This window comes from Crocodylus porosus, unplaced genomic scaffold (genome assembly GCF_001723895.1).
Source record: "Crocodylus porosus isolate Cpor-Errol unplaced genomic scaffold, CroPor_comp1, whole genome shotgun sequence".
In the NCBI taxonomy this organism is placed as follows: domain Eukaryota; kingdom Metazoa; phylum Chordata; order Crocodylia; family Crocodylidae; genus Crocodylus; species Crocodylus porosus.
In genome coordinates this window covers 224,553,201-224,566,860 of record NW_017728886.1, presented here as the reverse complement: position 1 = coordinate 224,566,860, position 13,660 = coordinate 224,553,201, and the positions used below count along the sequence as shown (strand labels likewise).

General features: G+C 43.5%; 1 protein-coding gene and 1 long non-coding RNA gene across 4 annotated transcripts in view; both read right to left on the bottom strand.

Moving 5' to 3' along the window:
- The window catches only part of CPNE3 (copine 3), a 49,873-nt gene continuing 36,213 nt past the window's right edge, over positions 1-13,660 (bottom strand). For all 3 annotated transcript variants that reach the window (XM_019550027.1, XM_019550037.1, XM_019550019.1), the window contains 5 exons: positions 11,118-11,172; positions 10,971-11,022; positions 9,294-9,427; positions 6,500-6,736; positions 1-3,256 (listed from right to left, as the gene is read on the bottom strand). In XM_019550027.1, coding sequence (XP_019405572.1) covers positions 3,146-3,256; positions 6,500-6,736; positions 9,294-9,427; positions 10,971-11,022; positions 11,118-11,172 — 589 coding nt within the window. In that variant the 3' untranslated portion in view covers positions 1-3,145. The remainder of the gene's footprint in view (positions 3,257-6,499; positions 6,737-9,293; positions 9,428-10,970; positions 11,023-11,117; positions 11,173-13,660) is intronic.
- On the bottom strand, positions 5,964-6,487 carry LOC109320150. Its single transcript, XR_002103734.1, has 2 exons — positions 6,340-6,487; positions 5,964-6,207 (listed from the first exon to the last, which is right to left on the bottom strand). It is a non-coding gene; the product is annotated as an uncharacterized LOC109320150 (long non-coding RNA).

The following is a 13,660-nucleotide window of genomic DNA, read 5'->3' as shown; positions in this document are numbered from 1 at the left end:
ACAGCAAAACATTAGTTTATTGAAATGATACTTTTAATGCATTAAGCCATTTGGCATCACTTGACTTTATCACAACTGAAATATAAAGGGATAGACGTGAGTGTGTGTGTGTGTGTGTATATATATAAATGATGTATATAAAGGAAAAAATATTTTTTTAAAATCTGGTCATTACAATATTTTGCCACTGTACATACGCATAGCTCAGCAAACATTCAATATGGAAAAAACACACATTTTTGATTGTGAAAGCTGCTTTACATAACCTGCATCACAAGGTGGTGGTATTGAGCTACAAACACATGTACTCTGAAAAGCAGAAAGTTAAATCCAGTTACACAATTGTTTTGTCAATATTAACCCATTAAAGCAGTTGATGCATTTAAAATACAAAAGCTAGAGTGAACACATGATGCATCCTCCCTCCCTCCCTCTCAGGAATACATAACTTTACTCCAGTCCCTACAATCTGAAAGTTAGAGAAAGGCCACATGTACTTTGTCATTTGATTTTTAATACATTAAGATAAAAGCAGAATTTCAAAAGCCCAGGAACTACAGGATTCCCTCCCTTTGGGCACTGTGAAAGAAAATGCAATAAGTACTGAAGCTCTGAGAGGGAGCAAAGGGGAAGCAAGGGACAGTGCAAATCTATCCTGCTTTCAGATACAATCTGAGAATTATTACTAGCCTGTCCTTTAGTACAAGAACTGCAAAAAGTTTCTTCACCATAGAAACTGGGAATGTGCACGTGTGTAGCTTAAAAAGATACCAGATTTAATCCTAATGCACAGTCATTACTTAGAAGTTAGGTACACTAGTTATGCAGATGTGACTAGTACTTCCATGTTACTACTAAAGCCGCAGTGAAGGAATACTTAAGACTGCAGCAGAATCTACTTCACCATCCTTCTGGTACATATCTGAGAGGACCAAAGGATCATATTCTATACTATAGTACACTTTTCAGTAACCTTTGCTTTAAAAAAAACCCCAAACACTCTCTAGTGGTCTCTCTCCTTGGCACATGTGGACTTGAAGTAGTTTACTCCTACGAATACATCTCCTAGGAATTTGTAACTGTACAACTAAAGTTTACTGCTGGCTGCTTTCTTGCTTTTAATACTTTGCTGTGCCCAATATTAATTACTGTCCCTATAGAGTAGCAATTTATTTTGACCACACTGACAAAAGGCAATACTGTAAGCAAAAATTCAAATTAAAATTAAGACAGAAAGATAGAACTTGGTTTAACATGAACCAGTATATGGGGACATCTGCGATAGAAGAAAATCACATCATTCATATTAATTAAACATTCTACTTAACCACCTACAACCAATCTTGGTTGTTTCACAAACTGTGCAAGACAGCATGGTAAGATAATAGTGATACATGCACATAAACCAGAAAAACGTGCACACAAAAGTGAGACAGAGGGCATTGCAGCCATACGATAAAGGAGATCAAAATACAGAGGTTCCAATAGGTAGGAGAGGCCTGTGTACATAACCTAGCAAGTAAGAAAGGCTATTGTATGGATGTGAATGTTCAGTTAGTCTACATGTGCTCCAGGTCATCATGAGTTTACAACTCGGTCCTCATCAAAGGGGCTCTGCCCTCAATCCAGCTGACTTCAGATACTTCATTACAAAAAAATTAATGTTCAAAATGGACATTTTGGAAAGGGATGAAAATGTGTTTTATTTCAACTGTGTATTATATATACTGGTAATATCAAAAAGAGTTGCCTGAGTTGATACCAAGTGTGCAAGTGGGGTGTGTTAAAATTCTAGCTGTCCACTTGAGAAAAGCAGAATGGATTTTCCAGTTCCTATATGGAAAAAAAAAAAAATCAGTTCCTATTTCTACAAGGAAAAAAATGGTAAGGCAAAACCCAAACCTAAAGAACAGAGGACTCTAAAAGAGCAATATGACTCACAGGATTATATGGAGTTCGGAGTCTTCCATGAGACATCATATGGAAAAATTAACATCTTTTTGAGACCATACACTTGAACTAGAAAGCATGAACAATGTCAGACCAACTCAACAAAAGGTAAAAAGATATCAATGAAAGATATATTCCTGAGCACTTTCAAAAAAATTGTCTTCGTATGATAATATGTAATTACAAATCAAACAATACTTCTACTAAAAAGGGAAAACTCTTATCCTTCCCATTTAGCAACTGAGTTTAACAGTAACCAGAGTCGATAATTAGCCTCATTATTGTTGTAGATAAAAGAAGTGATATGCACCTGTAGTTTTCCAGCACTCTACACTGTCAAGTGTGTCATGATCTGTATAAAATTTACACTGTCAGGTCGACATTACATAGAGGCAAACAGTTGAATTAGTTTTGAAATGCTGGTTAGACAGTTAGTTACTGTTACTTTAGGCAGCTGGTTGCATCTATAGCAGCACAATTATAAGCTGCATACTATAAAACAGTTTTAACATTTACTGTTTCATCAATTTAACTAATATTAAAGTGGTCCAGAATCCCCCAAATGATCAAGATAATAAAAATTCAGGAGGTAGTGGGCAAAGGTATCTTTAAAGATCTACCTCTGCATTACCTAAATTTACCTGCTATTTTGTGTATGGTGAGCAAACTTGTTTTATGGGAGTACACGAGCTATGACAGTCACAACAATCAAAGCGTTGAAGTGCACATACATCCCAGCATGTGTCCTTTCATGTAAACAAATGCTCCGTCTACACCACTGAAAAATCATGGTATATTGGGGTGATACTCCACAAGGCACAGTGGACTAGCTTGATGGCAATATTACATGGGCATTGCAACACAAAGCAAGTGTTCCACACCCAATCTGTTGATACAATTAGTTCATTATTGTATTATTGTCAATTATATTCAGCTTATTCTTGACAAATGTTATTTTCTAAAGCATGCCCATCTGAGGCCTTAACTATAATTTGTAAGGGGGATTAAACAGAATACCTGTCTATCTCAAATATAAAATGTTGGCAAAGCATAGGGATTCCATGAGAAAGCTGACACAAACATTAACATGTACAAATGTATAAAGTGAATATCATGCAAAAGTCTGTTGATACAGCTGACGCAGGAGGCACAGGAACCGCAAGCAGGTTAGCCTCGTTTCTTCCACTCAGAGCTCTCACTTTGCTGCAGGATTCTTGGGAGGCTGCAGTTTGTATGTGTTAAAGTAGTTCACCACTTGCTGAGGCACTTCTGCCAGTACACACTGAGCCAGAGCTTCTTTTGGAGCCTTTTTAAAGAGATCATTGTACTTCAGTTTTAACCAAGAGTTAGGGGAGACCTTACATTTTAGTCACTGTCTCTTTTTGGAAAATATAACAAGCTATATTTCTCAGCAGAATATGCTATCCCAGGGGTTGTAAACTGGGTGTATGTGTACCCCTGGGGGTTCTTGGGAAGGCCCCAGGGGGCATGCAGCAGCAGCGTGGAGAAATGGGGTTACGTGGGAAGCAGCAGTGCAGGGTCGCCACCACCATCCATCACTCTGCACTGGCGCCATGCGCTGCTACTCCACACCCAAGTACCCCCACTTCTCCATGCCTCCGGTTTCACATCTGGCTGGCTAGCTGAGGGGTGGGGGAGTTTGCTGATGGCCAGCTGGACATGAAGCCAGCAGCGCAGAGAAGCAGGAGGTACCTAGAAAGTTGCAGTGAGGTGGCGGGGCCTCCACCACCATCCATCACTCCATGGTGCCACATGCCACTTTCCTGCGCCCAAATATCTCCGGTTTTCCACGCTGCCAGCTTCATGTCCAGCTGGCTGTCAACACCTGCTCCCCACTCAGTGCATGGCGGCGGCGCAGAGAGCTTGCACACGGCTGCTGTCCCTGCCACCATCTATACACTCAGTGCCACCACTGCATGGGGGATGGGGTGCGGAAGGCTGGCCACACGTGAACCTGGTGGGAATACTTGGATGCAGGAAACCAGCACCTGGTGGCAGCACGGAATAATGGATGGCAGCAGCAGCTCTGTCCCCCGCGCCATCACTTCCCAGGTACCCCTGCTTCTCCGCGTTGCCAGTTTCACGGCCAGCTGTTTGGGGAGTGGGGGGAGGGTGCTGATGGCTGGCAAGACACAAAGTGTATAGACGGTGGCAGTGACCGTGGCTTCACGTCTAGCTGTCAGCAGCCCCCTACCACCTGGAAGCGGAACCCTGCTTAAAAAAGGTTGAAAACCCCTGTGCTATACTACTGTAATACTAGACAGATTCCTGTGAATTAGCTGATTGTTTTCCTGAATCTCAGGAGCACAGCCATCCCTTGGGGGGGGAGGGAGAGGGGAATCGGGGGTCTGTTTGCCTCCCATGCTTTGGGGGGCCCCCGCAGAGAGTGGCAGACAAGTGCCAATGGCATGTGCCAAGGGCACTGCTGTGCACCGACAGCTTTGCATTCTGCCTCTTCACCACCCCTCCCCACTCGCTATCCCACCTCCCCCCACTCCAGCCACGCTGATATGCCCCAGGCCCCGTACACCCCTAGGGTCAGCTCTAGTCAGGGGTGGTAGCATTTGTGTATTATTAGCCCTTCCTAAGGTGTTCTCAAATTCATCAAAATACAATATGCATGCCCAAGCATGATATTTTTAGTCATGTCTGTTGTACAAGGTCAAAATAACAGAAGTGTAAACCAACCTGAGATGTTCCACCCATATCACAAACTCTTACCTATATTAAACTACATTATTTGTTTTTTAGGGGAATTTCTTCAGGGGATACTTGTTTATATTTGAAGATCAAACCTTTGACACAATACAACTGGCAACCTAGCAACTGAAAGCCATAGTTGAGCAGAACCAGTTCTTCAATGAATAATCAATACTATAATAGACTAACTGGTTAGTTAATCTACAACCAAGGGTGGCATATTAAGCATGCTTTATGTAAGGACTATGCTCTGCCCCCACAGTAATTTGTCCAAATGCAACAGTGGCAATCAAAGAAAAGGCTTATATTGAAATTATTTTTAGCAGGAGGGGGAGGAGACCAGGGTACAGAATGTACAAAACAAGACTATGCAAGACAGAGATGAGACTGTATCTAAGAATTTTCTGATTGCTCCTGCCCCCTTTCCCCCTTTTTCTGCTATACACGTCAGGATGTTTTTAAGCCAGAGGCACTGGGTGTTGGCTACAGCTAAGCCTGGGGACTTCAACTGCGGTGTGCCGATTCTTCTACTAGGAGCAAAGCCGGAGGTTCTTGGCTAGAGGGTCTTGCCCTTCCACTTAGGGTCAGACTGATATCCACTCAGGGCCGTATCTGGGGTCAGGAAGGAATTTTACTTCATGATCAGATTGGTATGGACTGTGTGGGTTTTTGTTTTCCTCTGTAAGTGGGGAACATAGCCCTTTACCCAGGACCTCTTGGACATATATTTACAACATTTTATAGAAGCAGGACATTGAATGCTGTGGTCCTACTGCTATACCTGTGGTAGGTTGGGGTGTTAGGTCTATGTTGCATCAGGGTTGAGATTGTGGTTGTATGGGATGGTCTGGATAGGGATGTTCCTGCCTAAGGCAGAGGGTTGGACTAGATGACCTCTGGAGGTCCCTTCTAGCTCTACTTCTCTGACTCTGTGACTGAGAATGTACCTGGAATGCTGAACTGCTTTATCAGGATAAACGTCCCACAAATCCAGGGGTTTTAAACTAATTTTTAATTTTGGCAAGGGCATAAAATACAAACAGACTATGTGACATACTGGGAGAGGCATGCATATAGTTGAACTCCTTTCGAGTTAAGCAGCAAGTTGAGCTATTCCTACAAGTTTTCTGTGTTCTGGCTTATTTGTATTAATAAAAACTGTAATACTATTTTCTCCCCTTCACACAATGATTTTATCAAATAATCCAATGCATGCACACTAGGTTTCCTTCAAATAAATACTCAGGCAATGCCACTGATTTCAAAGAAAATACTCCTACAGAGGGACAGAATGATGAAAATTTACTCCTTCCGAGGAAGGCAGTATTTAATTGTGTTGAATTGTATTTGATTGTGTTGAATTAATGTGCCATACAAATTTGTAAGTGCCACTCCCCTGCAAATATCAGTTACAAAATATATTTTGTGAAAGCCAAGAATAGGTCATCTTTTTACTAGAACTAAGTTAATTTACTGTGAATTCTATAGATGGGCCAGAAAATGCACATTTCTTTTAAGATACTAATACAGATTTACCTTGCTTATCAGATGCTTATCTTGCTGGGATCCTATGACCCCAGCTGACTTCCTGCCCTTTGGGCAGGGGGCTGGACTCGATGATGTCCCGAGGTCCCTTCCAGCCCTGATGTCTATGAAATCTATGAAAACCTTGCTTTCTGCTGAGGTATGAATAGGCTCCACGACTCACCCCAACAACACTGCATGGATCAGGCCAGACTGAAAGCAAGGCTGCCTGTATCTAGATACTCAAATCTAACGTACTTCCCTAGTATTTATTCAGGACATAATTAGTTACATAAGTACTTACGTTCTGGAACTTCCTAAATGGAACAAATTGGACAATGTCTCTGATAGCCGGCTCTCCTGATGGGGACCTGAGACTTCCATTGTCACCATCAAGAAACTCCATGGCACTGAAGTCAGCTCCTCCAACACCAACAATGATGATGGACATTGGAAGCTTTGAAGCATTTACTATGGCAGTTCTAGTTGCATCAAGGTCTGTTATCACACCATCCGTTATGATAAGGAGCACAAAATATTGCTGTCAAACCAAAACAACAGAGATCAACTGAAGAATAACTGCCTCTTGGGTGTTACAAATTTACATGCAACATTTGTAATACTACAACCCTACTACTCAGATTTACCGTACATTACTTTCAACACATAAAGGTAAGTCACTTACCACCACAAAAAAGCTGCTAACTTTAGTTTTGACACTTGACAGAAGTGGAGTTTACAATAAGGAGCCTAAAGTCCAAGTAGCCTCCTTATCAAGCGATTTCCAAAATTTCAAGTACAGAAATATTCAGTGACTGGAGTTTTTCATGACACCTCTGGCAAAGGTTGAAAATTAATTTACAGAATACTAGGGTTGACAAGTCAGTCAATTGACCGGTCAAATTTTGTTACATGACCAGTCTGTTGATTGCATATTTTTTGATTGGTCAGAGATTATAGCGATTTTATAGGGAGTGAATGTTTTTGCAGTTTTCTTGATAAATATGATTTTTTACTGTTTTTGACACATCTCTTCAAGGAAAATTTGTGCTTTTTCTGTGTATTATTTGACTGCATAGGCAATTTGTTTTACAATTTTTGACCAACATTTGACTGCTCAATTGACCAAACTTTGACTGGTCAAATACCCTACCCTTCAGAATACCTTTCTTTTTGGTCCTCTTTGAAAGGATACCTTTGAGAAAAGTGCCTTCAGCACAGTTTGGCATCCAAAAGAGCACTAAGGAAAAACAGAAGACTCTCCTCTATATTACACCAGGGGTGCTCAAACACTCATGGGCCAGATCTGGCCCCCAGTGCTGTATCATTGGACCCACAGGGCTCTCCAAGAATCTATGGGGAGCCCCTGGGCTGTTACCCTGTGTGCTAGATTGGGCAGCACAGGGCCTGCTCTAAGTGTGCAGGACTCTCAGAATCCAATCATGGCTGGGCATGAACCAGGTGGAAGTAATGCAGGAAGGACCCAATCTGGCCTGCAGACTGGCCCCATGCCATTCATCTGGCCTGTGGGACCAAAACTGTTAGCACCACTTTCCTGTTCTAAGAGGCTGGCAAGATATTGACTAGGGAAGACAACACCGTGCTTTGGCTAAACAAGAAAAAAGAAAAGAAAGGAAAAAAAAAAGATGAAATACCCAATTTTTAAATGCAGCTGAAAGGAGTTTGAACATATTACCTTGTAATGGCTCCATTCATCAAGGAAGTTTTATATTTGTATATATGACATTCTGGGTTGGATTATTAGAAAACGAGTGGATAGCTCTTCATTTTCACACACACGTGCTGTCTCTTCAAAATTCCTATGACAGCTTTCTTTTCTCTATTCTAGCATGCCAGCTGTTTTGCTAAGATTAACTGCCACTAGGCTTGAATTCTTCGTTCAGTCTTTTGAATAATTTATTCATATTTCAATTAGAAGCCAGTAGCCTGTAGTACATGTGTATGTAACTGATAGTTTCAACTGTAAATACCTATTCAATTGTACAGTGCCAAACATGTTTTCAATAAGCAAAACAAGCACTCCTCAGTTGAAAGAGGACTCCTTGGCACTGCACTCCTATAGACGTCTATGAGCGTGCAAACTTAAATTCCTAAGTACAGAGACTGTTAGCAAGGAAAGAATTTCAGGAGGAAGATCATGTACAAACATACTAATGGTAAAAATATAAATATTGACTCCTGCTACAAGCATGTACCACCACCACCACAAGTCCAAAAGAAACATCCTAGTTTGTGTGCCAGGTTCATAGGCAGGTTCAAAAAAAGGGACTAAATAAATTCATGGATGACAAAACTATCAATAGCTACTGATAGAACACGTGGAGATATTTCCTCTGGCATCTCTAAATCTATAATGGTGGATGCTGGGGAGGGTACTGAATACAGGACAGATCACTCTAGAGAGATGTGGTTCTATGCTCTCCCTCTAAAGCACCTAATCCTGCCACTGTTGGAGACAGGATACTGGCTACATAGACCAATTCTGACCCAGTAAGGTACTTAATGTTCTTATTAATACCTAGTCCCATATCACAGACAGCATCTCAGCATAGGGGACAAAGTGGAAAGGTTTGGAGGTCATTTTGACAGTTTTTAGAGGCCACAGAGCTCATTTTGACAGTTTTTGTGCAAATGTTGGTTTTGAATCCAGACTTCCCTATGTTACAAACTGGAGCTTGAAATGGCAGAGAAGTTTGTTTGCTATTCTGAAACAATCACAGGTAACCATGCATGGAAGTGTATTAACATGCTTCTATATTGAAAAGTTACCCTCCCAGAGTACAAAAATCTTAACATGCTCGATAACTCATTCAAAGCCCTGGATGAAAGCAATTACAGTAATCCCAAGTATTTTTTTAATTGATGTAAGTTTCATCAAGAAACATTTTTGTTACATACAAACAAGTGGGGAAGCTTTAGCACTTATTCAGCTTAATGGTACCAAATGCAACTAACTTTATAAGGTAAGTGGTTAACTAGTGCAACTGATGATTCCCAGCTGAGACAGGGGGGAAATAATGAATAATGGAACAAAACAAATGAGAAAGGAAACACCCATGCCAGGTTAAAGTACTTACAGATGCTGTCTGCTGCTGTGCAGCTGCAGCAGCAAATTTTGCCACATGGTTTATTATTGGAGAAAAATTTGTTGGTCCATATAGTTTTACTTGTGGAAGGCAGGCCCGATACGCTTCAACAATGCCTTGTATTCCTTTCAAAAACAAAACAAAACCCAACAATAAATGACTTAAAGTCCTAACATGTAATATTAAATCCAGCTATTCCAACTCATTCAATCTTCCTGACACCTTTTTAGATAACTGTTTATACTACCATAATGTCAGCTATTTAAAGTTAGGTTTAAGAAAAAAAAGTGGTACATTTTGGAGAAAGATAGGTGAAGTGTTACTTTTGACCTTATGAGGAGACTAAAAGGTTGAGAACAGGGGGCCCTGTTAAAAGACTAAGCACAGCCTGAATGGTCATTGAGAATCAGCTCTCTCACCATTAGCTTTGGTCTTCTTCAGGCCAATAAGGCAGGAATAAATAAAGTCTTTGTCTATTTAACTTGAATCAAGCCCCTTAAAAAACACCTCCCAAATGTGTGCTAACCAATGAAGTATATTATTCATTCCCCTTCCCTTTCCATTTCTTTAAGACCACATTCTGATGGGTCATGTATTTCTTTTTAATTTAATATCTATTGACTGTGGTGTTAATTGTACCAGTTCAACCAGGGGTGGGCAGATGAGAATAGGATGGGATTCAACACTGACAAGTGCAAAGTGATGCACCTGGGGAGGAAGAACCAGCAGCATACCTACAGGCTGGGGAACTCCCTTCTCGTCAGTACAGAGGCAGAAAAGGATCTTGAAGTCATCATTGATCCCAAGACGAACATGGGCCAGCAGTGTGGGGATGCAGTCAGGGAGGCCAACTACACCTTGTCATCCATCTACAAATGCATCTCAAGCAGGTCCAAGGAGGTGATACTCCCCCTCTATGCAGCACTGGTCAGGCTGCAGCTGGAGTACTGCATCCAGTTCTAGGTGCCGCACTTCAAGAGGGATGTGGACAACATGGAGAGGGGGCCAGAGGAGGGCCACCCGCATGATCAGGGGGCAGCAGAGCAGGCCCTATGAGGAGAGGCTACAGGACCTGAACCTATTCAGCCTCCACAAAAGAAGGCTGAGGGGGTGATCTATTGGTCTGTTACAAACTAGTCAGAGGGGACCAGCAGGCATTGGGGGAGTTCCTGTTCCCCCGAGCACTACCAGGAGTGACTAGAAATAACGGTCACAAGCTGGCAGAGGGTAAATTCAGATTAGACATCAGGAAGCGCTACTTCACTGTCAGGGCAGCTAGGATCTGGAATCAACTTCCAAGCGATGTGGTGCTGGCTCCTACCCTGGAGGTCTTTAAGAGGAGGCTAGACAGTCACCTTGCTGAGGTCATTTGACCCCAGTACTCTTTCCTGCCATGGCAGGGGGTCGGACTTGATGATCTGCTCAGGTCTCTTCTGACCCTACTAACTATGAAACTGTGAAACTACAGTACCACGAGGCAATAAGCATCTGCCTCAACAGCACTGTGAGGGAATGAAAGCACGTCCCAATCCAAGTATGCCAGGTACTTGCTCTCGTAAGTCAACTTATTTCCATTAATAAAGACTGACTTTAGCAGGCTGTGCACAAACTGTAACTTAGTCAAAACAAGGCCTTCTGCATATTTATTTAAAGAGTTTTGAGACTTACCATTGCAGAATGGATTTGAGGGGTTAAAATTTAATGGAAACTCATGTGACACCTGTCAACACATAAGAGATGTTCAGGTCTTACACATACCCAATTCTTTACAGGCAGTTTTGTTTGCCTATAATATGCACATAAACATTTGGTTACCTGAAAGGAAGGAGGAATCTGTGCACCAAATCCAAAAGCTGGAAACATCTTATCTCTGAAAAAATCAATTTAAGAAAAACTGAAATGATTGTTTTCTTTTAAAAGCTCTGCATAGTTCACAACATGTTAGCTAATCAGCATGTCCTTTCATCCTGAATGTAGCTGTTTATTAGGAACCAACAGCCAAAGGTAATTTCCCTATGTAAATGGTATAAAAGCTAGAAGAAATGCTTTATTTCCAAATCAGCTAGAAAACTAATTTATTGAAAAACAAATCATGGGCATACAGAGCTGAAAAGCTCTGCTGGATTCTGTTTTACATAGGACAGAGGCAACTGCCACAAGGTCATTTTAGTCCTCAAAACTGTGGTGGCTTTGTTGACTTCAGCTCTACAGATCAGGGCTTGTGCAGACACGAAGGAACAGGGGTACTCGAGCTGGAGGATTCTGGGTCCCATCAAGGGACTACCACCCAGGTCTATGAAAGAAGGGATAAACCTTCCAAACTCAGGCCGTGGACAGGTGTTACATCTGCACTGAGAGAAAAGCCCTTTCTCCCAGCACAAAAAGGGAACACAGCCATTCAAGGGATTTCTTTTCGAAGAGAACTGGATGTTTAGCAAGAAAGTTAGATCAGATCCTACAAATGAAATCTTCCACCCAATCCATCTTGAATAGCCAAATGCTTCTCCTGGGTGCTGAAGACACCCAATATCCCCGTATTCTGTGCTCTCTCCCTCCCTCAAAGGAAACAGAAGGGAGAGCCAGCGGCGAGCCGTCAGGAGGCTCTGCCTTAGGAAATTCCTCCTTCCTCTTTCCAAACATTGGATGGCCTTCCCACCTCCACACTTCTCCAGGTACAGAGCAGGGGACAGCTGTGGTAAGGTTCTGCAAGTTGGGACTCCAGGAGCTGGACTAGATGCAGGTGTTTAAAAGCTAACAGGAATTGGGAGGCTCTCTCCAATATTACTTCTCCATGCCTCTGGTTTTTCAAACATCTGTGTGCAGCGAAACTGTTTTTTAGTCCTGGGACTGCCCTGAGGTGATGGGTGGGATGGCAGCAGTGGGGAGGGAACATTCTCCTGCGGTCATCAGTGGCAACTGCTGTTTTTTCAACTCCTGGGCTATTTTTGGAGCGGTAGGAATATTACAGTAACTCTTACTACCAGAATGAATGCCTATCCATGACCTTAGTGTACTACTACAAGGTCCTGCTCCTCTGTTCAGGGTCAGACTGATCACCACATTTGGCATCAGGAGGGAATTTTACCCTGCAGTCAGACTGGCAAGGATTGTTGAGATTTTGCATTTCTCTGTAGCTGGGGGCATCGTCCACTTTCTTGGATCCCTCAAGCATATGTTAACAATAGAGGTGTGCAAAATGGGCCATATTCGATTTGGATTCAGCCCATATTGGGGACAGTGATTGGATTTGTTGATTCAAATTACTGCCCCAATTTGATTCAGCCAAATCTGAATCTGAAGATTCAGTGCTGATTCAGAGAATCAGCGATTTGGCCGTAGACACCACTTTAAATGTTTTTTCTATATACCTCGAGGTACCAGGTGTGGCTTGTGAATGATGCGATGCTGGGGCAGATGAAACATCCCACAGGAGCACAGGGGGGGCCCCCCACATGCTTAGCAGCGAACCCAGAAGTGGACCAGAAGTACTTTCAGTCCACTTCTGGGTCTGCTGGGGCCCCCCCGCTTCCCCATGGCTTGGCAACTGGCTGCGAGCAGACCCCAGGTGCCCCCTCCCCCAGATCCAGGAGACACCAGTCACCGAGCCGGGGGGGAGGGCACGGGTCCACTTCCGGGTCTGCTGCTGAGCTCACTCCTGTGCTCCTGTGGGACACTCCATCCACCCCCCACTGCAGCACCGATGAGCTGCCTGGTACCTTGAGGTATGTAGAAAAAATATTTAAAGCTGTGTCTATGTCACGAGGGGGCAGCTCCGGCTAGTCCCTTGAGGCGGTATTCCCTGCCACTCCGGGATCCCAGCGGGAGGGTTGGTAGGGTGGTGGGGCCACTGGCACGCACTTCTGATCTAGCCGGAAGGCCTGATTGGCTGGGGGGTCAACTGCGGGAATTTCAAACCGCAGTCTTTAAAAAGCCGCAGTTTGAAATTCCCCGGGCAGTTGGGGAGCAGGAGCAGAGGGAGCAGGGCGCACATGTGCCACACGTGTACCCCCTTACCTTGGCGGCGAAGGCAGCAGCTGTGGAGGAGACACTGGCAGGGGCAGCAACAGCTGATTTCCCCCCAAGGTAAGTGGAGCAGAGGGTACAGCGCAGCTGAGGCGGATCTGGAGGGGAAGCCCTTTGGAGCCCTCTTAGCTCACCCAACAGGGAGCTGCACTGCTGAGCTGAACGCGGGCAGCGCGCGCAAACAGGTGCGCTCTGTAAGGGCGCACCAGCGTTTGCGGCTGCCAGGAGCCCCGCCCGGGCACTGCTGCCCGCCATGGGTTCTTCTGAGGCCTCCACCCAGATGGAGCTCATGGTGGGGTCGGTGGCCCCTTGCCCCCCTGTCTGTGTAGGGGGCT